The 25,603-nt window shown below is 37.7% G+C and overlaps 1 protein-coding gene across 1 annotated transcript; it reads right to left on the bottom strand.

The window, feature by feature from the left end:
• Positions 1–1,345: 1,345 nt before the first annotated feature.
• On the bottom strand, positions 1,346–25,182 carry cxxc4 (CXXC finger 4). Its single transcript, XM_056764326.1, has 3 exons — positions 24,949–25,182; positions 22,666–23,605; positions 1,346–2,239 (listed from the first exon to the last, which is right to left on the bottom strand). Exons 2-3 carry the CDS (start codon positions 23,488–23,490, stop codon positions 2,195–2,197), a joined length of 870 nt encoding a protein of 289 aa, XP_056620304.1. The 5' UTR covers positions 23,491–23,605; positions 24,949–25,182; the 3' UTR covers positions 1,346–2,194.
• Between the last annotated feature and the right edge of the window lie 421 nt (positions 25,183–25,603).

Here is a 25,603-nt window from a genome sequence, read left to right as displayed (position 1 = left end):
GTCAGCATTCTTTGGACAGAAAAGCATGGCACGGCGCTGGCATTCCCTGCAGATTCCCTGAGGGATTACTTGACTCACCATCCCTGGGGTGGCAATGCCTGCAGGAGCTTCCCTTCAGACTTACAGTCGGCATCATTGGAGATATCTATTTTAGTGTTTTGTGTTATTCACTATAGAATAGGGTTTGCCATACATTTCCATTATTGGATATACACTGTAAATAAATAAAAAATACTGCTTTAGGGTGATATCATCAACAATAAAAACAACAACATGCATATCCAGTATAACTCAACAACATTAGAACGTGCATCTGTAACGTTTTGAGCAGAAATAGGCAACAGGAAATGTTTGGTATGCTGGTTATCACATTCTATACAAAACACATGAGCACAAAATGCATAGCTTTGGTTTTATGCAATATAGGAAGCATGATTTCAGGAAACCCACTTCTCCAAATGTAGGTTTGTGAATGAATTTAGGAGCAAGGATGGGTTACTGCTCTCTCTGATGTTGTTTAATCTCAGCATTCAACGTTTTTGATGGCCCTGTTTACCTTGTGAACACCAGTAGGGGGATTTGGCACAGATAGGGCTGCTGCCAGCTATATTCCCTCTCAGACCTTGTTCTGCCAGTTGCTTAAATGTTTCGTGTTTTCAATACATAAATGTTTCCCGGGCCTTTGGCCTTAGCTGTATGTACTGTATTCAGAATCCAAATAGCATTACATACAAACTATTAATTGGGTGCATTTGAATACTGCATTTATTCATGCATGCACTGCATTTAAGAGAAGTACTATTATACTACATTTATAATAAACTGTGCTTGGTTTTGCCCCTTTATTCTATTTTCCATACCTTTAAAAATGACTCTATCCTCAGAATAAAAAAAGCTTGATTTACCAAAACAACCGTCAACCCATCAACCCTCTCTATCCAAACCCTACGACACACCCTTTCCATGCATGTATGGGATTTTAGTCTCTTTTTAGAGCGTGACGCCTCTGGGAGTAACTCTTTTTCTCCATGTGGCATTTTTGCATAAAGTACTATAGCTGGGGCAGACAATGACTTGATGTTTTATGTATTTCTACCTTGTAAAGGTTTGCATTACAATTACAGAGAGATGAGAAATATAGGAAAATATAAATATATGGTTGCTAAAAAGCAGAAATAGAAATGATATAAATACATATTATAAAAGTTACTGCCAGCTAATCAAATCAAATTTTCAAAATGTTTTGTGTTCCTTTATTATTTTAACACATAAAAGCATCACAACAACAATATACAAATTCTTAATTTCTTTAAAACAAAAACACATATACACATGCAACATTAGGGTAAAGACAATGGACCAACTTATTTGATTATTCATTTTGGAATGTGTTGTATACTGCATTGTGTGCATTCAAAATGCAAATTGCTAATTTTTCTGTGATGCCACAAATGTTCTTTACTGGTTCCTTAACCTACCATTAGGCAGCTTTTAAGCAGTTTCGAACAAAACTAAACAGAACACAATCAAACTTTGAGAGACTAAATAAAAATCTTAAACCATCTTCTCTCAACATTACCAGACTTTTAAAAGTGCTCTATGGCAACCAGACGTGCCCTGCACTGCAATATGCCACACAAAATCAACACAGCTGTAAAGAAAGAAATCTCCTGGCTTTTCTTTTCTTTACTGTCTGTACACAGTATGTCAATTACAAAACATCACTATAATTACAGAGGACACCAACATGTCCTCTCGAAATTGTCGGTTCAGGTCAAAAGAGGTATTTTTAAGCTCATTCCATATAATGCTGGAATATGATGGCAGAGAACAATTACCGTTATGATTATTGCTCCAGATCTAAAAAGTTTGATATTTATAATCTTGTTGGCCTGTGTTGACATTTACTCCTGTTTGTAATGATTGTCGACTTGATCCTTCACATAAGAACGGCTGGAACCACAGCCATAACACTAAAACACATTGACAGACACTGAAAAATGTACAAAATGTACAATAATAATTACACAAGGAATGAAAGTACAGTTTTTTATATTTGCATTTTGCATGTCCCGTTATCTTTCGTCCTCTGTCATCCACAGTCAGGTTTGGTTCTGGGTTCCTAAAGCCCTGCAAGTTCCTTTTGTGGTAAGTCTGTGACATCACTACCTAAGAGGTCACTTGAACCAGAGCGCTAAAAGAACCATCGAAATGCTTCCCCGTTGTTAACTGGTGTTCTCTGGAGAAAAAAGAAAAGAACATGATTAGAACTAAGCAATTCCTTTTTTAGATAAACTAAATGCATTGGTATTATTCACTAGTATGTTTGTGTGTTTCACTATTCATATTAAAGCAATTATACCACTATACTTATTTTAGTAGTAGCTCAATCTTTATGTCCAGGTATATGTGGCAGAGCTAAAATAAGTTGACTACCAGCTTTCCATAGGCTTTTAACATTTCAAATGTATTTTTTGATGATTTCTTCAATAATGTGTTTACGATGGAGCATTATCATTTGGTCACAAAAATGTGATTATACACCTAAAATGTGTTTTCTCTGCTTTCAAGGCTGATAGGATTAACACACATCTGCAAATATTTTGTACAAATGTTTTTAAATATTCAGTTGAGAATTAAAACAATATAGTGATTTAGCACAATTCAATTGATTAAAATGAAGCAATATACTGGCCTTTTTTAATAATATCATGCCTTAAATAATGGAGATCTTTAGGAAGTTGGGGGGGGGTGTAATCTAATAAATAAAGTCTGCTGTAAATATAAGAAATCAGAAGACGATAGAGTTCAGAAAGATTTACAGTTAATTGCTACGTCCGCTCAGATTAATTCTCAATTCTTCAAACATTCTGTTCAAGAATTTTGAAAGAATCTGCCACAGCTGTAGGCATTCTAACAGTATTTTAATAAAAATAGTCATGCCTTATGCAGCACTTCACATAGATGTTGCTATAGGACCTGTGAGGAATCTCAAATGAGAGATCCTGATGTTCTTCTGTTGTTGTGAATCTAGTCTGTTTACAACTCTTTCAGTTCTGGATAGATCCACAGTTCTTCTGTCAAGACAGAAGTGCATAGAATAGCGATTTGAGTCCCAGAAATGATAACATGAAGTTATTTTAATGGTCCCATGTGTCATTTTTTGGAGGATCTATTAACAGAAATGCAATATAATATACATAACAATGTGTTCAGAGGTGTATAAAGATCTTACAGAATGAAGAGCTTATTTTGTGGTTTTATTGTTTTTATTACCTTAGAATAAGCTGTTTCTATCTACATACACCACGGGTCTCCTTGAAAGGAATTTATCAAGTTGTTTCTACAGTAGACCTAAACTGACAAACTGATCTACAGAACATGTTTCGTAAATTCTTTATCTCCGTTGGCAAAGAGCTGAAAAAGTGAGGACATCTGAGTTCTGTGTCAGCCTCCATAGTGCTTCGAAGAGAAGGGGTCTTGCCGTACTAGATGCTGCTCAATTTCAGACACTGGACCATTAATATCTATGTATTTGGTAAAACATCTGGCATGAAAATGTTTATATTTGGGTGAACTTTTCCTTTACTTACTAGTGCTTAAAAGCAGGTAAATTCAGAAAACTGAGAAGAGTACTGCCGAACAGTACTCCTAAACTGTAAGTAGCATTGCCATGCCAACAATAGCAATGCAGCAGCCATGCATGCACCTTCTAACTACAAATATACAAATCATTGCTGATAAACTGGTTCATTTGAATCTGCATTGAGGTAAAGAAAGACAATGGTGTTCAAACCTTTAAAAATGTTTGCAATTAAAAGTGACAATGAGGAATTCATTTATCCATCCGTCTATCCATCATGTACACCGCTCATCCCTATTGGGGTCTCAGGGATATTTAATCAATGTTCTTTATATCTACTCTATGAGAAACTTGAAGACTCATTATTTTGATTAAACTCTTGACTGCCTAATTCGAATGTACTGCTAAATTGAACAGGCCTTAACAGATATGTCCAGGTAATATCTGTTCATAAAATAATAGCATAACAGTGTAATTTATGGTATTTTTATATTACAGGTAAGTGATGCATTCATGCAAGCAGAATGCAGTACTGACAACACATGTCTCGTTTTTACGACCATGAGATAAAACAGGGGACTGACATCGGGGCATCAGGAATTTTAATCCATTGTTAACAAAAGATTGCATAATAAAGATAAAAACAGTTCCAGTACCAATGCACTCTTGTAAAAGTACAGAATCAGCACTAAAAGAAGTTTGCAGTGGACTGGATCCAGACCGAGCTTTGTGTACCAGATCACAAACACATGCTACCTACAAAAATACAACCTCTTTATAAATTGTATGAAATACATTGATAAACTACAGCAGAATAATCATTATTAAAATAACAATTATTAAAAAAACCAAACATGGGCCCAAAACTTTTGTATCTCTGCAGTCAATCTAAGCCCTGTGTTGAAATTTCTAAAGGCACTTTGTTCAGGAGAGAACCCAGATCCGAGAACCATTTGTGAATAGGCTCCTCAAGAATGTTGATACACATGGTGATAAATTGGTTTAAAACCCTTCTGTCATCAGTGACAGATTGCATCTTTTGTAGATTTGCATTCAAGACATACTGTAGCAGACAATGAACTGGACATGGCACAGTCTAGAGGGCAGAAAAGCTGAAAGCAGCTTCCACTTGGGGGATGCTCTTTGCTTCATCCAACTTAATTCAAGAATACACTGGCTGATCAGAAGGAGGCACCGGCTTCAAAAAGCATCCAATGATACCATTGACAAAACATTGACAAAGAGAACCGTTACACTGACTTCATGGCTAAGACATAAACTTGTTTTGGATAACTCTTGGAGAAACAGTACTTTTGATGGGAGGAGGGAGAGTTTCAAAAAAAAGTTTGGTGTTTGCTTACTCTCCATTTCCCCAGGATCCAGGCTGACCCTAACGTTCAGCAGAGGCTTGAGAGCTCGACAGACAATGGGCTTGAGACCAGCCTAAAACCTGATGCAAAGTCTCGGTTAACTGTAAGTGTAAAGCTTCAGTTGTGTTTAGGGCATCAATAATGCAGTGTTCCTGGAGCTCAGTTGGGATGACAGTGCGTAAGCAACGCAAGGGCCATGGGCTTGATTCCCAAATAACACAAATACTGATAAAGATTTATACTTTGAACGCGCACTGTTAGTCGATTGGGTTAAAAAAGTCTGCCAAATGCCTAAATGTAAACAATGAGAGCATTAGTAGGAAGTTCTATGTTCTCTACAGACTTCATTAAGCCATCATCGCACCTGGCAGGTTTCCCATAGCATAATCTACTGAGGTAGCATCACAGTGACCTATACAAAGGATTGTGCGGCATTGTCCACCATTCCTGCACACATCTCAATCACTCCCTATTACTGATATACAGCTTATCCTGTAGCTCAGTTCGAATAACATCTCCCTGCCAACACCATCTCATGGGTTTGATTCCCAGGAAACACACAAACGGATAAAATGTATCCCTTAAATTGTAAGAAACTTTAGATAAAAAGCATCTCCTTTACCTTCCTAGAAAACAGAAATAGGAGAAGAATGTTTCTCTAGATCCATATATTTCGGCATTGATCAGTCCCTAGTGCAAATGTGGTTTGCTATAGACAGTAATGACCCTGACGTGCGTGGCCGGCATGTCTGCGATTTGTTAAGTCTCGCACTATCGATCTGGTCGAGGCTTCCTGAGTGCTGCTCAAATTCACTTCCAGTCGGCTCTCCTCGCCTCACTGCTGTGACCAGGCACAAAGAGAGCTCAATTAGCACAGCTCGACGACGGCTCTCTCCCGCCTGCGCACTCCATCAAAATCACTCCATCAAACCACCCAGAGAGAAGGGGGGGGAACAAGAGACGGAAGGGGATAGTGTTACGGCGGGGATATGCAAGTAACTTTGAGGTCTCATCTGCAATCAAATGACACAAAGTAAATGTTCACAAGGACATAAATATCAGCCTGTCTCAGACATACACAGACTGCATGACCGATGCACAATATGTACAGTGTTCACTTTTATTAAAGTCTATCATGTCTACTGAACGTAATGGAGCTCTTAATGCAAGAATGGGAGGAGCATCCTGTCAATCACAATGCAAAACTACAGTAGGCAAATATAAACGGCTTGTGTAATGTTGAATAGCTTATTGCCGTTGATACCATTATTATAAATACAATATAATAAAATAAATCAATATTCCATAAACAATTATTTTATTATGTATTAATAATGACCAGAATAAATATTTGATAGAGAAACATAGCAATTTACCCTTTTATTCTATTGTGTGTTTATAATAATTTTGTGACTATTTTATTGATCATTAAGCATTATAGGCAAAAATTGCATATCCTGAGCCCCACTTACAGTAACATGTTCGCCATCACCAGTATGAATGCATTCATCTGTTTGAGATGCACAGAGTAAAGGCGACAATCTTGTTTCCTTCTTACAAAGGAAGACACGTCATAGACGGAATCAGGCTGGCTGAATGAAGTGGGGGTCCTAAAAGCCATTGACACTGATTGGGGATGGCAGGTGCCGTTAATGACAGGGGCTGGGTATGTCCTACTCTGATTGAAGTGAGAGAGAGTGAAAAAGAGAAAAAGATGAGGGAGGAAGAGTGCTGATTCATTAACGAGCCCTAATCAAATGGTAAAAAACACAGACACGTATAGTAGACGTATATACGCTTAGAAACACGCACACCCTGTTTCACAAAAATATGCGCATATAGTCAGGCAGACTCTGCCTCACACACATACAGAATCTCAACCAATCCCATTCTTTGTCCCCCACCCCCAGCAACCCTGATGCAGGGATTCGTGAAGGCCACAGATAAACCACTCAAGACCACGAGGATGATAATAGCAGGCACTGCAGAAACTCAAATTCAATCAGCACAGCGCCGTCAACGTAGATTAGTTTAACATGTGAAACATGCTCGCTGATGTACATTAAAGACACGCCAACAGGTTCAGTGACCTCCAGTACTACTATTGTAGCCAAAAATAAATTGCCGAAATGGCACAAAGATAGCTTTTATAGTTTGTTTGAGGGAGATATATTTTTTCTTAGTTTACAGCAGCATCAACAACTGTCCTTGTGTCATCAGTTGACACTTTTTAAAATATTTTTGGTGCTGGTATTTCCTCTGCTTGTGACAAAGTTTTCTGTTGGTGTAAAAAATGGGAGTCAAGTTTAAGATGCAAGGCTGCCGGAGAGAAGAATGGGGAATTGGGGGGGGGGATTTAGGGATTCAGTGACAGTGGCTGAGACCCCCGTCTCTTCAAGAGATGAATACCAGTCCAGGCAGTGTGCTGATGTGCTCCAGAACGCTCATTATAACGCACAGCCCATACGTTGCCCTGACATATCCATTATTTATTAACGTATGGACTAGGAACCAGGCCACCATTCACGCTGCAATCCTTTGCAGGCAATTCTGACAGCTTCTTTCAGAAATAAATAAATAATCCTTCACATTTTCTCGTTCTCTTTGGCTTTTCCTCTCCACACAAGAATAGCTTGTGTCTTCAGACTGCTTTAGCCACTAAACACGTAAACATTTTACGTGCATTCACAGCTCAAACCAAAATCTCAAACTGAACTCATGGACTAGGATATTGACCAGACACATTAATCAAATTATTAATTATTGTGCAAATTTTTTTAAACTAAAAAAATAAAGATTCTGTCAGCAAAACAAAGACTTTTATGCAGGTTTGGAACATCTTGAGGGTAAGTAAATGATGACAGAATTTCCTTTTTTGTGAACTATTCCTTTTTAACAAAAAGGGAAACAGCAGAATGTGATAATAATATAATTTTTTTTTATAATAATAAGTAGGTAGACTGGTAACACAGAAGTGTGAATGACAAAAATACACAAAACTAGGATGAAACATAATATGCAGCAAAATGAATGAACACATGATGATGCATATACTGTAATAAAGACAAAATATATAATGTATGTATGCCAAGTTGCATGCACACAATACAAATAGCAGTATAATATTTTTGTCTATTTGTAATCTATAACATGTTTTTTATATCATATCATTTTTTAAGCTATTATTGACCGATATTGATTATTGGCCGATATATCGGTGAACCTATATTATTTATATAAGATAAACTCACATTGCTGCTCTGTAATTGACATTAACCATTAAAAATGTGATTTATGCTGCTGGTCACAATGTTGTCTGACAAACACAACCACAAATTATTTAGCAATTAATGACAAACAAATCCTTACAAATTTGCCAATCTTAAAGGAAGAAAAGACTGTAGGAAAGAAACAAAGACAATAGGTTGACAGAAAAAGAGGCAGAACGGAGTTAAGGCTAGGGGGGCAGCCAAAATTAAGGGCTCTTCTCCAGACAGACAAAAATAAAGTTTCTCTGGTGCAGTCAGCCCTAACTGATGTGTTATATATTGCCTGTCACTCTATTCGGCAGAAATATTGGGGCGTTGCCGAGCTGAAACCTGGAAGGTACAGCAATCCATCACTAACATTCACAGGAGAAGATCTCATCTCAGAGTTGGTTGCCAATATACCAGAAGCTTGAGCAGCATATAAAAGGGCCAGTCCAAGGCTGTTACAAACACAGCGCTCATCTAAATCTTTCACATTCTGTAGATGATTGCTTTTGCCTTACATCACAATATTTCTAGGCAAACAGAATGAATTATTAAGAATAAAGATGATCATTCTACTTTAAAGCATGCACTGCCTGCATGAAAACCACATATGGAAAAGGATCTCATGCTGAGCTTTGAATTAACCGTTAAATTTCAAGAAACTTAAGACGCAGAATGCATAACACATGTATATTAGATACTAAATAAAATGTTGTGGTATTAAAATACTAAAATATTGTAGTACAATATTTAGAGAGAGAGAGAGCAGAATGAAAGAGAAATGTGGGTAAAAAAGACATGCTACTGTATATCCATAAAAAATGTCAGGTAGGATAAAAAAGCTAATCCAGAGGCCATGGGACACAATCTCTCCATTTTCTTTGAAAAATCTTGCAATAAAACTTTAGCACAAAAACAGCCATACAGGATTCATTATGAAGCCAAACTCTTTATATTTACTTTAAACATGAACACAGATTGAGTAATCAAATTAATGTTCACTTCATTGTCAATGAGAACTCATACAGAAGCACAACAGAGAATGGTATGTTGTTTCACAAAAGGCGTCACAAAATTGTATTAATGCTGAGGTAGTACTGTTAAAACATACATACGAAAAATATTAGTTTAATTTTTAGTAATAACAAGAAATAGTTATAAAAACCAGGAAGAGTGATAATGAATAGTTTCAGAGTGCAAATTGACATTGAGGTCATGGTATTGACACAAATTCAAGTCTAGTTTATTCTCAATCCTATCCAGTGTTGGACAAGTTCCAAAATGTAATAAATTATATATTACTAGTTACTGTCATTTAAAAGTAATTAGTTACTGTATATTATAATATTACTGTCTCTGAATTGTTATGTATTACACTACTTTTGCATTACTTTTTGAGTTACTTTTATCAAAATTAGGGATGGGAATTTTTCAATAATTTCTTATTCAAATATTTGAAATAATAGAACATACAAAACAGAACATACGAAACAAAACAAACAAAATGCAATGTATATTGTGATAAATGTTTATATTGTTTATTTTTATTTTACATGTTCTTGATAAGAAAAACAAGCATATAGGGTCCGTGTACCATCTGGTCATGCAAATTTCGTTTTAGAAAGGTCATTTAATAAACGAAAAAGGACCCTTGTTTTTAATTTCTACTAATAATCCAGAACCAAGTGGTGAAAAAACGAGTCAATTTTCCGTTTCTTCTGTCATTTACAGAAAAAGAAAATCCATTAAAAACAGAAAAATGCCTCACTTTCCAATTTACTAAACGGCATAACTGAGTGCCCACAAAAACATCATAGACTTGGTTTGCTAACGCCCACAAAACTCTGTTGGATTTAAAGTGTGTAGACCTTGTTAGGTTTTTGATCTTAGCCACCAGTAATGATTACGATTGGGTTTTGCTTGGTGCGGTGTCGGAAAGTTGCTATTTGGTGTTCTGAATCTCTAAAAAGATACTTAAAGAAACCCAGATCTGAAGTTTATATATAGCGATAAAAAACAGGCCGGTGTTGTGCCTTTCCCCACTTAACTTGAAAAACCCTTATTCACAATACTGGTCTGTTTTTTATTGCTGTATATAAAACGTCCGATCTGGCGTTTTTTAGTAATTTGTTAGAGATTCAGAACACCACATAGCAAGTTTTCGACACCGCACAAAGCAAAAACCAATCGTTATCATTACAGGGGGCTCAAGCACCTACAAGGTCTAAACGCGTTAAATGCAACAGAGTTTTGTGGGCGTTCATAATTATGCCGACCCAGTCTATGACTTTTTGTGGGCGTTTCCAGTTATGCCGTTTCGTCAATTGGATTTTTGTTGGATTTTTTTTTTTTTAATTACCTTTCTGAAACTAAATTAAATGACCAGAAGGTACACAGACCATATGGGCTGATTTTACTCTGGTGAAACTTGAAGGCGACGACTATTTTAACTTCATAGGGGGAAAATACAGGCTTTTAGGTATGGAAAAAGGTATCGATCTTACGCTAAGGCCAAATGAATGAAAATGTTAATATTCGAATAGAATTTTTTAATATTATCAAAAAATTACAAAAATATGAATATATTTATTATTGCTGATAGAATATTAAAACATTTGTGCACATCGCTAATCAAAATACCCCACAGAAGAATGATTACCCTGTTGAAAAAAAACAATAGAAACCATTACAGACATTTTGATGGTTTCCATTAAAACACTTTTTACAAGAACTAATATATTACTGTAATATTGTTACTTTTGTAATTGGTTACTCCCAACACTTATCCTATCTACTAACTTCCTAATCATTCTCCATATTTGCCATGGCAAATGGAAAAAGCTAAGGATAAAACAGTCGATCTGCAATACTAGCAGTAGATTTAATGAGAAAACCAGTCAAAATTTAAAAGGTGCTTATTAAAGAAAACATCTTTTTTATAAATTCAAGCTGCTCACTATTCTGCCGTATTCGATATGACGTGTAAACACAGCCGTCTGTACGAGCATTTTTAGATGTCATCATCGCTCACACATGGCGCAACTCAATAAACAACAGTGAGGAGAGGCAACACAGAAAGAGAGAAATGGGATTGACGTCATCGTTGAATGTTGATCTACATCAAGAAGATAAAGAGTGTGAAAAAAAATCTTTTTTGGAAGGAGACAGAAAGATATAAGAACAAAGTGTACAGGAAAGAAAAGGTAAAAGATTGAGAGGAAGACTGTGGCGGCAGGGTGCTTTCTAAGGGCTCTCAGGGGACATTTTGTGGAAAGATTCCCTCCCCGTGGCGGCCTGCAGGCCTTTAAAGAATGGCAGCGGGACGTCAGTCACTGGCGTCGGCTCAGGAGAGCGAGTGAGTGCAGCATAGCGATGAGCCATGTGGGTGTACTGGTGCGAAGGCTAAGCGATCCAAACAGATTGCCTGTTCTCTGAAATGTTAAATTGAAATGCAAAACACTAGCTGACCGCCCTTCCTCTCTAAACAGATTCGCCAGCATATGTGTGGGAGCATGGACAGCTTCCCGGGGAGCGCTAATATTTTAAGGTAATTAAACTACTAACCCACTGTCTGTGAAGCCCCTGACTGTGTGAAATGACAGTTTTCTTACATTGATTTTAAAAAAAGTCTGTACTATTGTAGAAATATCAAAACGCTCTCAAAGTTCACCACCTGTGCCAAACGGTAACATATTTGTGAGCGGCAAAGCTGCCATCCACAGCGTACAATCACATATTTTATGATGCTTTTACGATTTTAACAGCCGTTGGTCATTTTTATTGTATATAAATAGCAATGTGACCATTCTTTAAAACATTTCCTTTCACATTGAAGAACATTTTTTGGGGGGTGAACTATTGTAAGTTATGTTGTCATCGTCACATGATGTTATTCATAAAACAAGAGCTCAACAAATCTACTCTTCTACTCTTTCTATAAAAAACAACAATAACAACCTAACGTAGCTCTGAATACTGTGCTAGGCTTGGTAAGACCAGTTTTATTGCACTTATGCTTTTTGTTGTCCTTATGTTGTACTGATAGCTTCCATTGTTTACCTCATTTGTAAGTCGCTTTGGATAAAATGTAAATACATTTATTATTCGGGTAACACTTATAGGTTGTATTTGTTAGTTGCATTAGGTAACAATAAGTGACAAAAAACTATATTTATTTAGCATAATGCAAAAGAAACAAACAATTGACCTCTGATCACTGTCCTACTTGGTCATTTAGTGGAGAAATATGACCTAATCCAGGTCATGAATGGGTTAAAATCAGGTGCTTGATGTGCCAACTCGTTCGGTCAGCGCCCCCTGTGTCGCATTTTAACGTGCAGGGTAATCCTTTGGCATCGTTTTTTGACGTGCGGGGTATTCCTTTGCTTTAGGTTGTTCGCTACAGTGTTTAATGGCTGCATTTGCTAAAATATAATTGGTTTCATAATTATTATTTTACCTGGAGCACCTAACCCCACCTCCACCCTAAACTTAACCACTTTTCAACCGTTCAGCAAATAAACTTGCAGTCACAAGTATTTATTGCACATGCCAAAAACAATATAAAAGTATTACAAACAAACACAAGAGACACGAAAGCCAATGTTATTTGAACAAAAGAAACTGATGTAAGACTTCTTGGCGGCAGTTTTTGAACGTCTGTTCACCAGACCTGAAATGTACAGTGGATGGTGTTCGCTTTCACATCTGTTCCTCGTACTATTCGATCGTTTGGCTATAGTACACTTATTTGTATTTTTTGAACGACACCATGATTGCTTAGGGTTAGGGTAGTTTTGCAACGATGACATGTCTTGGGGTTTTGATAAACTGAAAATAAACCCCAACACATGTTATCATTACAAATTACACCCCATAATAATAATAAGTAATTTCATAATGACAGTAAAATTGTATGTGGCCATCACGTCTGCATGTTGTTGCAATGGTTTCTCGTGGAAAGCAACGGATTACCCTGCACGTCGAAAAACAATTTCAATGGGGTTCCTCGCATGTTAAAAAGCTAACGTCAAAATGTGATGAGCCGGGAGTGAGAATGTGTTTGATGTGTTAACAAACTGCAAAAAAAGTGCAAAATGCTTCAGCGCCAATAAATCAACTACAGTATACACCTGTTTTAGCTTCTTATCGTAGAATGTTAATGTTAATACATGTAAGCATGTGTCCACTATCTTTTGTACACTGCACAAAACATCCAAAAAAGGACGTTTATTTGAAAATAATCCGGATTCTTGTATAGTTCTTGCATATTTTATATCACCACATCTTAGAGTTAGAGGGAGGACTATAATTACGCTTAATGTAAAATATATTTTGTGTGATGAGCAGTGGGGAGTGTGGAGGTGGAGTTTGAACATGAGAAACGGTCGGAGTTTACATTTTCCCTTGGGAAATCATCAACTTGCCGTTAATAGGAGAAGGTAGATTTAGGAGGGCTGCCAGATGTGAAGAGCACTGGGAGAGAAGATACCTTTTATTTGTTTTTGGATAGATGGTTGATAGGATAAGTTAGTATACACATTAGTTTACAAAATGTAATTTTCTTTAAACATGTGTTTCAATTTCATATCATCAAATTATTTCCAATGAAAATATCAACACCTGGCTTTAAGCTGATTGGTTTAAATGGTGATTTTAGAAACATGCTCAGGAGCTTGCAACTTGAACATTACTGCGTTACTATTATCTGAATACTGATTCACCTATTAATTTTCTTAATTGCATCAGAAATGTACTTTTCATTAGACTTAATATTTATATCTCAACAAAGCGCCTTCATCCAAAACCACCATACAGCATGCAGGAAAAACTTGAGATGGAACGGTGCAGTGCATGAACCAAAAACAACAACAAGGTATGAAAATTCAAGAATATAAAGTTATGTTCTCTCAGTAGAATCACTGAGGAAGAGAGAATACTCATCTATTATAAATTAACAAAATAACTGTTACAAAATATTTGATTAAACAGTGTGTAAGTTCCTTTTTATTAAGTAAAACTGTCCAACTGACAGCGAATAAAGCTTTGGACAGAAGCAATATTCCTCTTGCCTCCGAGCCGACTGCATTCTAATACAGCTCCTTAAGTCTGGCATGCATATGAATCAGGTAAACAGGCAAATGCAAGAAAAAAAGTCTCATGAGGGTTAAGTGAATGCCTAAAATTTTACTGTGCTTGTTATCCTGTCATTCTGTCAATGTGATATTGGCCATCTCTGATACTGATCTACAGACAGACTGGTGGAAAATAATAGACAATTTACAAAGTTTGCAACTTATCCACATTTAACCACATTTAAACAACACAGTACTCTCATAGTAGTATGCAATTAGTTTCTTTCCCTTCAGCATGTCCAATCAGCTAACAACAATCACACACTCAAAAGAAATGTGGAAATGTGAATGGAAAAGACATTCCACAAATCCTTTGCTTCAACAGAACCCAAAAGGGCCAGGACCGTATTCTTAATCAGAAATTATAGGACAAAAGAGAATACAACAAAATGGGAAAAAAACGAAACTCACGGTGCAGAGCCAGACGCGAGTATAAACAAGGCTTAAAGATCAAGGGACTTTACACTCGGCATTCAGCAATGGACAACATCAGACATTTATGGGGTAGATTGAATTATCACTGGCTGTGATCAACTAGTGTTTATGTACAGTTGTGTTCAAAATTATTCAACTCCCAATGCTGTAAATGGTTTTAGGGAATTTAGTGTACACTTGTAATTGTATTCAGAATGAAATCATACAAGGACTTCTTAAAGAACCATATGCAACTAAAATTACATCAATTAGTTTTGTAATACAGTAGTAAATGTTTCTTTTGTGAATTCTTCATTGACATAATTATTCAACCCCTTAAAGACTACCACTCTGAAGAACAGAGGTTCAATGAAGTGTTTTCAATCAGGTATTGAAAACACCTGTGGATATCAGAGCAGCAATAAAGCCTAATAAGCACCAATTAGGCAGCTTTAAAATGACTGTGATACTCAGCTCCTTCTAGACATTTACTGGTGTTGTTACAAACATGGTGAGGTCAAGAGAATGGTCCAGGAAGACAAGAGAACAGGTGATTACTCTTCACAGGAAGGGCAATGGCTATAAGAAGATTGCAAAGATGTTAAACATACCAAGAGACACCAAAGGAAGCATCATTCGCAAATTCAAGGCAAAGGGCACTGTTGAAACGCTACCTGGTCGTGGCAGAAAGAAGATGCTGACTTCGACTGCTGTGCGCTACCTGAAGCGTAGAGTGGAGAAAAGTCCCCGTGTGACTGCTGAGGAACTGAGAAAAGATTTGTCAGATGTGGATCCTGAAGTTTCTGCTCAGACAATACGGCGCACCCTGCGTAATGAAGGCCTCCATGCCAGAACTCCCAGGCGCACCCCCTTGCTGTCCCCAAAGAATAAGAAGAGTTGACTGCAGTATGCCAAAAGTCATGTTGACAAACCACAGAAGTTTTGGGAGAGTGTTCTGTGGACTGATGAAACAAAATTAGAACTGTTTGGGCCCATGGATCAACGCTATGTTTGGAGGAGGAAGAACAAGGCCTATGAAGAAAAGAACACCTTGCCTACTGTGAAGCATGGCGGGGGGTCAATCATGCTTTGGGGCTGTTTTGCTTCTGCAGGTACTGGGAAGCTTCAGCGTGTGCAAGGTACCATGAATTCTCTTCAGTACCAGGAGATATTGGGTGACAATGTGATGCAGTCCATCACAAACCTGAGGCTTGGAAGACGTTGGACCTTTCAACAGGACAATGATCCCAAGCATACCTCCAAGTCCACTAGAGCATGGTTGCAGATTAAAGGCTGGAACATTTTGAAGTGGCCATCGCAGTCACCAGACTTAAATCCCATTGAGAACCTCTGGTGGGACTTAAAGAAAGCAGTTGCAGTGCGCAAGCCTAAGAATGTGACTGAACTGGAGGCTTTTGCCCATGATGAATGGGCGAAGATACCCGTAGATCGCTGCAAGACACTTGTGTCAAGCTATGCTTCACGTTTAAAAGCTGTTATAACTGTAAAAGGATGTTGTACTAAGTACTAAGATTAAATGTCACTTGGGGGTTGAATAAAACTGATAATGATGTGAGCTCAGAAAAGACATTTGTGGTTATTTCATTATAAATGTTATGTTATATTTGTCTGACCTACACGTGCCTCTTTGATTTAATTGTAAGCAGGATGACTGAATGATCATAATCAATGTCAAACTGACCAAAACAATCAATTTCAGTGGGGGTTGAATCATTTTGAACACAACTGTAGCTCAAGTCACTGCACTAGTAAAAGATCAGTCATGGGTTTGAATCAAATAAACCCAACCTGATCTCACAGGAATTCATAACAATTTCACGAGGTGGCTAATTCATTTGAATTTTTAAGATGTGAATGGTACAAAATGTCTGATTATGCGAAAAAAGCAATAACCAAAGCTTTTATTTGGATTTTTCGAAAAAATCTGACAACATTATTGTAAACTCTTTTGTCAATTTTTTGACGTATAGTTTCTGCACCCTTAACTAGACTGAACTGCAGGAGAAAATGCAGGTCAAATACCCTATCCTCTGACCTTTATCATCACCATCGGCCACGAGTTTCTTTGCATCATTTCAAACAGGTCACGGCAATGATGAGGAACCATTTAACTTTTCAGCCTGAGCTGCCATCAATTATTCAGTGTCACCTGTTAAAATTTTAAAGTGCCACACATTAGTGTTCCAAGCACCTGCACTTTCACACACTGACCATCCTCCACCACCCCTCCCCATGCCAATGACTATGAGATCCTTCGAACAGTGTACTAAGGATGTTAAATCAAGCCAGGTCAGGAGAGACGACAGGCATCACGAGTAAGGGCACAGGCCAGGCATGTACGATTATGCTTCAGTCTTAATTGGTAGCCAAACCAATAAATTCAGTGACAACACTGTAGCACACTGTGCAGAGCCGTGCAGCCGGTCGCAAGAAACCCCTTGGGTTAAAAAACCTTTAGTGACAATAATGTTACAATTAAAACTTAAGGGGTTTACTTAAGGGAGATCTGGAGAAAAAAACCACAGTACCTGAAATAATTAAAGGCATAGTACACCCAAACATTTTAATTATATCATAATATACTCACCCTCTTGTCACTTCAAACCTGTAGGACTTTTCTATCTTCTGCAGAACTCAAAAGAAGAAGAATGTTGGTAAATCAACAACGGAGGTACCCATTCACTTGCATTGGTTTTGTGTGTATATAATAAAAGTGAATGGTACCACCAATGTTCGGTTATCAACATTCTTCAAAATATCTTCTTTTGTGTTCTGTAGAGAATAAGAATGTGAGTAAATGATGATAGAATTATTATTTTTGGATCACAGTGGTTAGCTCCTTTATCCCTTCAAACAAAAAATAAAAAGATTAATGTCCTCACAAACGAACATCTAAAAAATGTGTGCAAAGAAGTTAAAATCTATTTTACATTCTAAATAATAAAAACACAAATGCTGACCAAAGCTCATAAATTCATGCATTAAAGGTGTATACATGACTAGCATAGGCTATAAGATTCAAACAGAGTACAAGATTTTCAGCAAATAACAAGCTAAATTTCATTCCATTCTGAGCTACATTCCAAGTCTTCTTAATGTGATAGCTATTTGAGAGAACTATAATAAAAAAAATGGTCTTCATGCATTTTCACATTTGCAAGAATTAGGAATGTAAATGTATTGTGTTAATTAGGTGCAATAACGGTAAACTTATTTAGTTAGTTGTTTAATCATTTGTCAATTTAATGGATTAAAGCTAAGGTAGGAAAAACTTCTCAAACACGTTTTTTGTTTCACTGGATGAAAATCTCAGGAACATTAAACGTTTGTGCAATCATTGCATTTGGTCCGAATGGAATGGTAGGATATCCTTCCTGCCTGTCAACCTGCAGTGTGTATTTGCATAACTCCCTGTAAGCACAGACATCACACATCATCAGCATGTTCAATGAGGCTGTGATTTTGTTCATTATTAGTATAAATGTTATGTGCTTTGTCTCACTGGCGAATGAGACATGAGGTAATTTAAAACCATTGCGTCCCACTCTCAACCAACGCCTTATCCTTAACATGACGCTTTGCAGTTACTGCTCTGGCTTTGTGCTATACGTTGGATGAAGGTGTTGCTTCAGAGAGAATGCAGAAAAAAGGTGCAACATTTTCCTCTTTTGTGGTTCAAAGCTAGCTTGCTATAGGGAGCCGCAGAGATGACATATTTTTGTATGCAAAACCCGGAAGCAAGTATTAGGACTTCCTGTTCCATCGCTCCAAGTCTATGAGTTTTTTAAATGGATTTTGGTAAATTGACAGAAATAAGGTCTGAGGTCAGCAAAACCTCTTTCATGTTTTTCTATGACATAAAACACAACAGTTATGACCTGCTTGTTAATTTTTAAAAGCCTTATTGTGTCGTTAAAACACACAGGGTTTCCACCAATCTCATATTAATCTTAAGTACCTATAGAGTAGTATTGCATACGTTGTATCTTCGAAGAGTATTTCGTTCGATCACATTTATAAAAGATAGATACAGCTTTACGATTGTTTCCGAAATCATACGGCGCGTTCGTAGGCTGAACTAACGCACATTGTCAACAAAACCTCTGGCATCTTTTAGCGCTGGAACGGCTCCATATATCAGTTTCAAACAACCTCCAAATCCAGCGTTATGTCCACCGTTTATATAATATTCATCACCCAAATGCAGTGAAACAAACACCTGAGCTTTGCGAACGAATGCTCTTTCTCTCTCCTGCACACAAGTGAAAGTGACATGTGTTCCTTCTCCTGCTCTTCATGCTGCCGCGGGGGCTTGCTTTTCTGGGAGAATTATCCAATAAGGGACTAAGAATTTTTTTTACAAAACGCTTTTATATGTTAAAAAAAAACTAGTTTTTTGACAAGTTGACCATGTTTAGCATGAGAAGACAGCATGTTAACTTTGTAAAAAAGTCGAGCTTCGCGCTCAAACTCCTTAGATATTTCCACCGCAAACAAATTTTTATTCAAATTGGGAAATTTGATTCGCATGTTATTTCCATCATATTAGTAAAGCCTGAACTAGGGGGAAATTTCAGTATTGTAATGGAATTCTATCAATTGCTTTGCATTACTATAAAGAAATTCTGAAATATTGTTGCTTTATTTACGTTTACTGCATTTTTCATGCTTTTGATATGCTTAACAATTAAATATTGCTTCATAAAAATGTCTTTCACATCCACACAACTTGTAACTGTAAATAAAACGGTATCCAATAATTTTTACATATATTTAAATCCTGAACAACATGCATTTGTGAAAGAAAGAAACAAACAAACAAACAAACAAAAACACAGACCAGTTCAAAAATGAGTCCACACTTAAACAGTCTGACCAACCTGGAGCATTACTAGACCCAAAGCAAGTTCGGGAAGCATTAGGTAAGATAAGATGACTCTGCCTGACTAATCCATTCTGCTGTCAGGGAGAGACAGAGAGAAAGATGGAGAAAGAGAGACAGAGAACAGCAGAGTAGTGACACGGGGTAATCCTCCAGGGTCTTGCATTAGCGCGCTAAATTAAAGGCAGTATTAGATTAAATTGGCTCTCCGATTTCAGGGGTGTAAGTAAAATTCTAATTTGCATTTTCCACCGCCGCTTAAGATATAATTAGTTCAGGGTGATTCCCAGGTGCAAAACACTGACAGTCACATCCAGCTGCTTACTGGGAATTTATCATTTTGTTAGCAGCTAAAGGTGCAATCAGTGGGTCTACGTGTGCGCTTGTGTGAGCCTGAGTGTGATTGTGTGTTGTGTATGCGTCTTTGTCTGTGCAGTCTTATAGGTGGAAGCAAGTCAATTATGCATTTAAATGGAGGATTGAGAACATTTTATCTGTGTGTACCTGCAGATGGTTGTTTAAATGCATGTGAATCTTCTATCGCGGTCAGCATACGTGTGGGCTCCATATAAATGAAGAAATTGTGTGTGGGTTGAAGATGCTAATCAGCCTTACAGCTAACTAAGATCATCTTAATGTATATTTCTTCAAATGCTGTGTAGAGCAACAGACAGTTCACCATGAATGTAAATGCATTGCATTTAAGTTTGTCTGGTTTCTCCAAAAACTACTTTAGATAACTACTACTGTAAATTGAGTTTTTAAAATGTATACTAAAATATCTGTTTAAATGCCTTTCACTGTTAAGGGAAAGATTATCCCAAAATAGCATTATTTCCTGAAATATTGGCTTGCTGCTAATAATTCACACTTCAGTCTTTATATAAATTATAATAAATAGCAATAAAATCTCTTTATCAATCAAAATACACCAAAAAGTGGGTAGTTTAAGGTAGTTTTAAACAAAAGGTAAGAAAGAGTGTGTTTCTTATCATGACAGAAGGGCATGTAAACAGTCACTAAGATGCTGCTGATTCCCGCCGCATTCCAATTCCACCAGTATTTCTATGCAGATCTGTTGTGTATTAAATATGATATAATCTTTATTAATTAACTGGTATTAGGGGGGAATATTAAGAGATAATCATCCATTACATTTACATTTACCTTTATGCATTTGGAAGACGCTTTTATCCAAAGCGACTTACATTGCATTATATAATACTTTTGTTTCTGACTATGTGCAATCTCCTGGAATCGAACCCATGACCTTGGCATTGCTATTGCCATGCTCTAACCACTGAGCCACAGGAAAGTGGTCCACACTTCACAGAGAGCAATACAAATGTTAACGTCACCTTATTCAAGGATTGTAGAAAAATGTGAACTTGTGAATAACTTGATATTTGTAGACACAACCTCATCTGATGGCTAATTAATATGAATTTATATGATTTAATTCATACAAAAATGTTCGATTATTAGAAGAAAGCAATACTGACGGCCCTCCTCTAAACCTACCTGTGACTGGGCCGAGAGCAAACCGTACTTATATGTACAAATATGATCGGACGAATTAGCCACCTCGTGAAATTACTAAAATTTCCAGTGAGATTGTGTTAGTAGACATTGGGATTTCCTATACAAAATCCTAAATATACCCACCATAATCACCCCTAACAAACATTTAAAAAAGGTCACGCATCACAACAATCATATTTCCTATGACCTTTTGAAATACAGTATAACATTACAACATATTTTACGGTCCAAAATAAACATTGCTTCTCACTGAACTGCAAAACAACATTGGTGTAAGATATGTTCATGCATATAGAAGTGTCATTTCTGCACCAGAGACACCAAACTCCTCTATTCTGTGATTGAAGAAACAGACAATCCTAAACGTAGGACATTAGATAGAACAAGGATAAGAGAAAAGCCAAAAATGTATACCAACTGGACTTTCTGTCTAGTCACAATGAAGTAATAAAGAGGAAGTAGAACAGCGCATACTCTATATACACATTTTACTGTATGTGTACTTCATTTTTACAACATCAAGCACAAAGTAATGTTTATTTTAAACCCTGGTGTTAATAAGTCTTTTTTAAAGGTTGTTTAATCTAAAGATTGCCTTTAAGTGCCTTGTAAAACATGTATCTCAAATGCATCTCCAGTAACTACCTGTAATCGCATTACAGATAGATTCACATAGTGAATGTAACTTTGGTGTTTTCACACCTGGACTTAGCACTGTCCACTTCATCACCCATAACAGATGTTACTACCATATGAACCTTAATTTACACGACTACATGTAGCGATTCCAAAAATATACCGTGTATTTGTCCACTCTTATACAAACTCACCCAAATTTGTGTTTTCAAAGATTTTTTTTACTTTTGCCACATGCAAAAATATGAAATCTCGTTATCTAAGCCTTTGAAAACAGTACATTTAACAGAACCTTCATTTTAGAAATTTGAAAATCCCTAGCGCTTCATCAGTTTGATGTGCAAATGGTTTTGCCATTTCAGAGTTTGTAAAGACATCGGAAAGAGAATCCAGACAAACAGCAGGAATTTTCTTATTGCTCTCATTGTGGGGGAGATGGTCTGGCCTCGTCAGGAGACGGTTTCTATAATTGGTTAAAATGACCAGGCGCAGAGAAGGATGGCTCTCTGCTGAAAACCATTTCCCAGCTCAGCTTGGAGCAGAGCCAAGCCTAGGGTTGTTCGGATGCGTTCCAGCCCCAGCCTGACTGGCAGCAATTAGGGGTGTCTGAGCCAAGCTCAGCTTGCGCTCCGCACAAACACCCCTAATTACTGCCAATTAGGCTAGGCGGGTAGGCAGATTTGAGAAGCCGGGGGGATGTTCAGGCATGGGTGGGCATGGAAACAATTTTCAAGGGCTTAGAAACGTGACTAGAAGGAAAGGTTAATGCTTTTGAGTGCACGGGGGGAGGGAAGGAGGGGGGAGTGTGGTGTCTGAGCCGTCGCCTCACCTCTAGCGATGAGCCGGGCTTCTTTTTTAGCTCCTCGCATTTCCGAAACTTGCAGATCTGGTGGCCCGTCTTACGGTTCCGACAACTGCTGCACACTCCACAGTTGATTAGCCTCCTGCAGGGCGCACACACCCCACACCTTTTCCTTTTCTTTTTCGCCGGGTTTCCGCTGGATGCAGAGGAATTATTCTGTGGGCAGTCTGCCAGATTGGCAATTTGAAACGCACTGTCTGTAACGGCTGCCGAGGCTGTGGGGGAGTGAAGGGCTGTCATGACGATGACCCCAGGAGGTAATGAGATGCCCCCTAAAGCCGGAATAGCGGAAAAAGTTCCAACACGTTCCGGGAGATTCATTATCTCTGCTTCGGCAGCACCACATTTCAGCTTGTTCATGCATTCTCCCGCTAAAGGTCTGCAGTGTTCAGGGGATAAGCTAGAGAGGAAATTATTATTTGCCATTTGCAGCGTCTCTGGCAGCACGCCAGGTTTCCCCGGCCTTGGGGAGTCGTTTCTATGCATGCCGGTCCTATTAGGGTTTATTGCCGCTGATTTCCTTCCCCAGAGCATGCCGTTATCACAGTTCCAAGGGGACACGCCAATTCTGGCGCTGGGAAAAATTGGTGTCGTTATGCGGGCGATCTTAGCAGTCTGTGGAAATGCCCCATTGGTTTTGTAAAAGTTCGCGAAAGACCTGTACCTTTCCATTTCGGCATTGTAATCCAACAGCTGGCTTAATCCACCATCCTGAAGATTATCCTTTTGCAAGAGTGACAAGTCTGTGCTCGGTCCGGTCTCAATGCAAAGTGCATTGTTAATATTAGACATGACTGTTGCTAAGATGCCAAGAGGTCACGATGAGTATTTCAGGGTTGTAAGTTGTTGTTTGGCAAGGTGAAGCTGGTTAGAAACAACACGTTACCATCCTGGTTTATTTTCTTCACTAAAACAAGAGAACAACAATTACACAACAAAGTGACAAGCATTTCCTGCACATCTTCAGACAAATGACTCAATAATAGTACAACAAAGTTGCTGCTTAGCAACTCAAAATTGCTCTTTTTTCTTTATGTCCTTGCATTATCGCTTCATGAATACAATGTGTCACAATTTTGGAGGAGTTGTCATTCTCATCCATAAAATATGCCTTCAAAACATATAAGAAATGTTTGCTTTATGCGTATGTAATGTTAATATAAACCTAACCTTCATAAAATCTAACTTGGTAGCCTGTTGCATGGTCCAACATCTAAATGAACAGGCGGTATTCTGGTCAAAAATATTATTATTAGGACAAAGTTAACCTAAATAAAGTAATTTTTACACATCAGATAGAAAAAGCACAGCAAAGCTTAATGTGACAAATGTATATATTTTATAAACACCTGTATTTTTTAAGAATGGCATTCTTCAATGATAGCACAACAGTACAGAATGTTAATATACTCAGAAGATAATTCAACATTGTCTAGAAACCATTCAATGACACAAAGATTCTCTGACGTCCTCCAGCTGAGTCTCAAACCTTGACAACTGTAGTGTGTGTGTGTGTGTGTGTGTGTGTGTGGGAGATACATTTCCGATCTCCCAGTCTGACTGGATTTTGTTGCCACAGATAAAAGCCCATTAGACACTTCTTTCTCTGCTTGCATTACCTTTCACTAGACTCTCTCTCGCTGGCTTCCTAAACACAGCACATTGCAAGAACACAACAGCAATTCAAAGCACTTACATGTCAACTCCTGGATTTGAATTTAATCATACATTTCCACATGGAACACATAGCCTACTGTATAAATATTCATACTCGAAATGTGTTAACAAGACCCTATAATTATTTATCTCAGGTCCTGAGTTCTCAAATGAAGCCAACATGTTTTTTATTAAGTTTTGTTGCTTCCCAATTAAAGGCAAAACACAGAGTATGCATAAGAATAACAAACATCAAAACCACCGAGCTTTCCTGTGTGGACAATGTGCATTTGTGCAATCATTATGCAAATATTTTTTTAATACTCGATCTTGTTATCTTCGTGCACGAGTCAAATGTAAATTCAAACTGTGGAATTTCACGCGGTAAACAAAGTTCAGAGACTAAGAAATAGCCGATAAACGAGAAGACAAAAAGAGCTCGAGAGTAGCAGTGGCACCACTTACAGCAAAGACATTCATATCACATTTCATAATGAGATTTAATCACTCCGAAATAAATAATAAAACAGTGGACATTCAGAAAGCATGCGCCAATATCGCTTAGCGAGGAAAAAATGAATGAGCATCACCTACCAGACAATCCAGACACTCGAGCAGCACATTACTGCGATGAATACACAATAAACACACGCCGAGCGATCGCTACAAAAACACCATCTTTACGCACAAAACAACATTCTTGACGGAAGGAAAAGTAGATAGAATTGTTTGCGTTTGTGATGGCGTCCTGGCTGTGCCTGTTGTCCGTGAAGCGATGACTGGAGGTGAGGTGTCTCCTGTCGCTGTGTGTGGCTGATTGGTGCTGAGGTGAGGAGGATGGGGATGTGGACACCAACTGATCATTGGCTGGAAATTACTATAGAAACACCAGGAGCTCTGGGGAGGGGGATGCTCATCAATCTCTACCGGGAAACAGCGTGCTTTCCCTCGCTAGATGTTTAGTAGCACTAGGAATACACATAGACATTCATTAATACATAATTAATCACAATAGTAATAACACTAACCTGTAAGCAGTTTTGACTGTGTTTTAAAACATTTGGAATTTTGCAAGGAAAGCTTCCCAAATGCTGCCGGACTTATACTGCTATAAGAAATATTATGTAGGTTAGGTGTTGAGACACGACCATGTTAACATGTTTTTTATTTATAGGCTATGAGGCTACCAAGTATTTGTTTATGAGAGTAACATTACATTCTTGTTTAGAAGTTCTTCGAATAATGCTAT

The sequence above is a fragment of the Triplophysa dalaica genome, chromosome 2 (genome assembly GCF_015846415.1).
Source record: "Triplophysa dalaica isolate WHDGS20190420 chromosome 2, ASM1584641v1, whole genome shotgun sequence".
NCBI lineage: Eukaryota > Metazoa > Chordata > Actinopteri > Cypriniformes > Nemacheilidae > Triplophysa > Triplophysa dalaica.
Note: the sequence above shows the minus strand (reverse complement) of the source record. Positions and strands in the feature narration are given on the sequence as shown.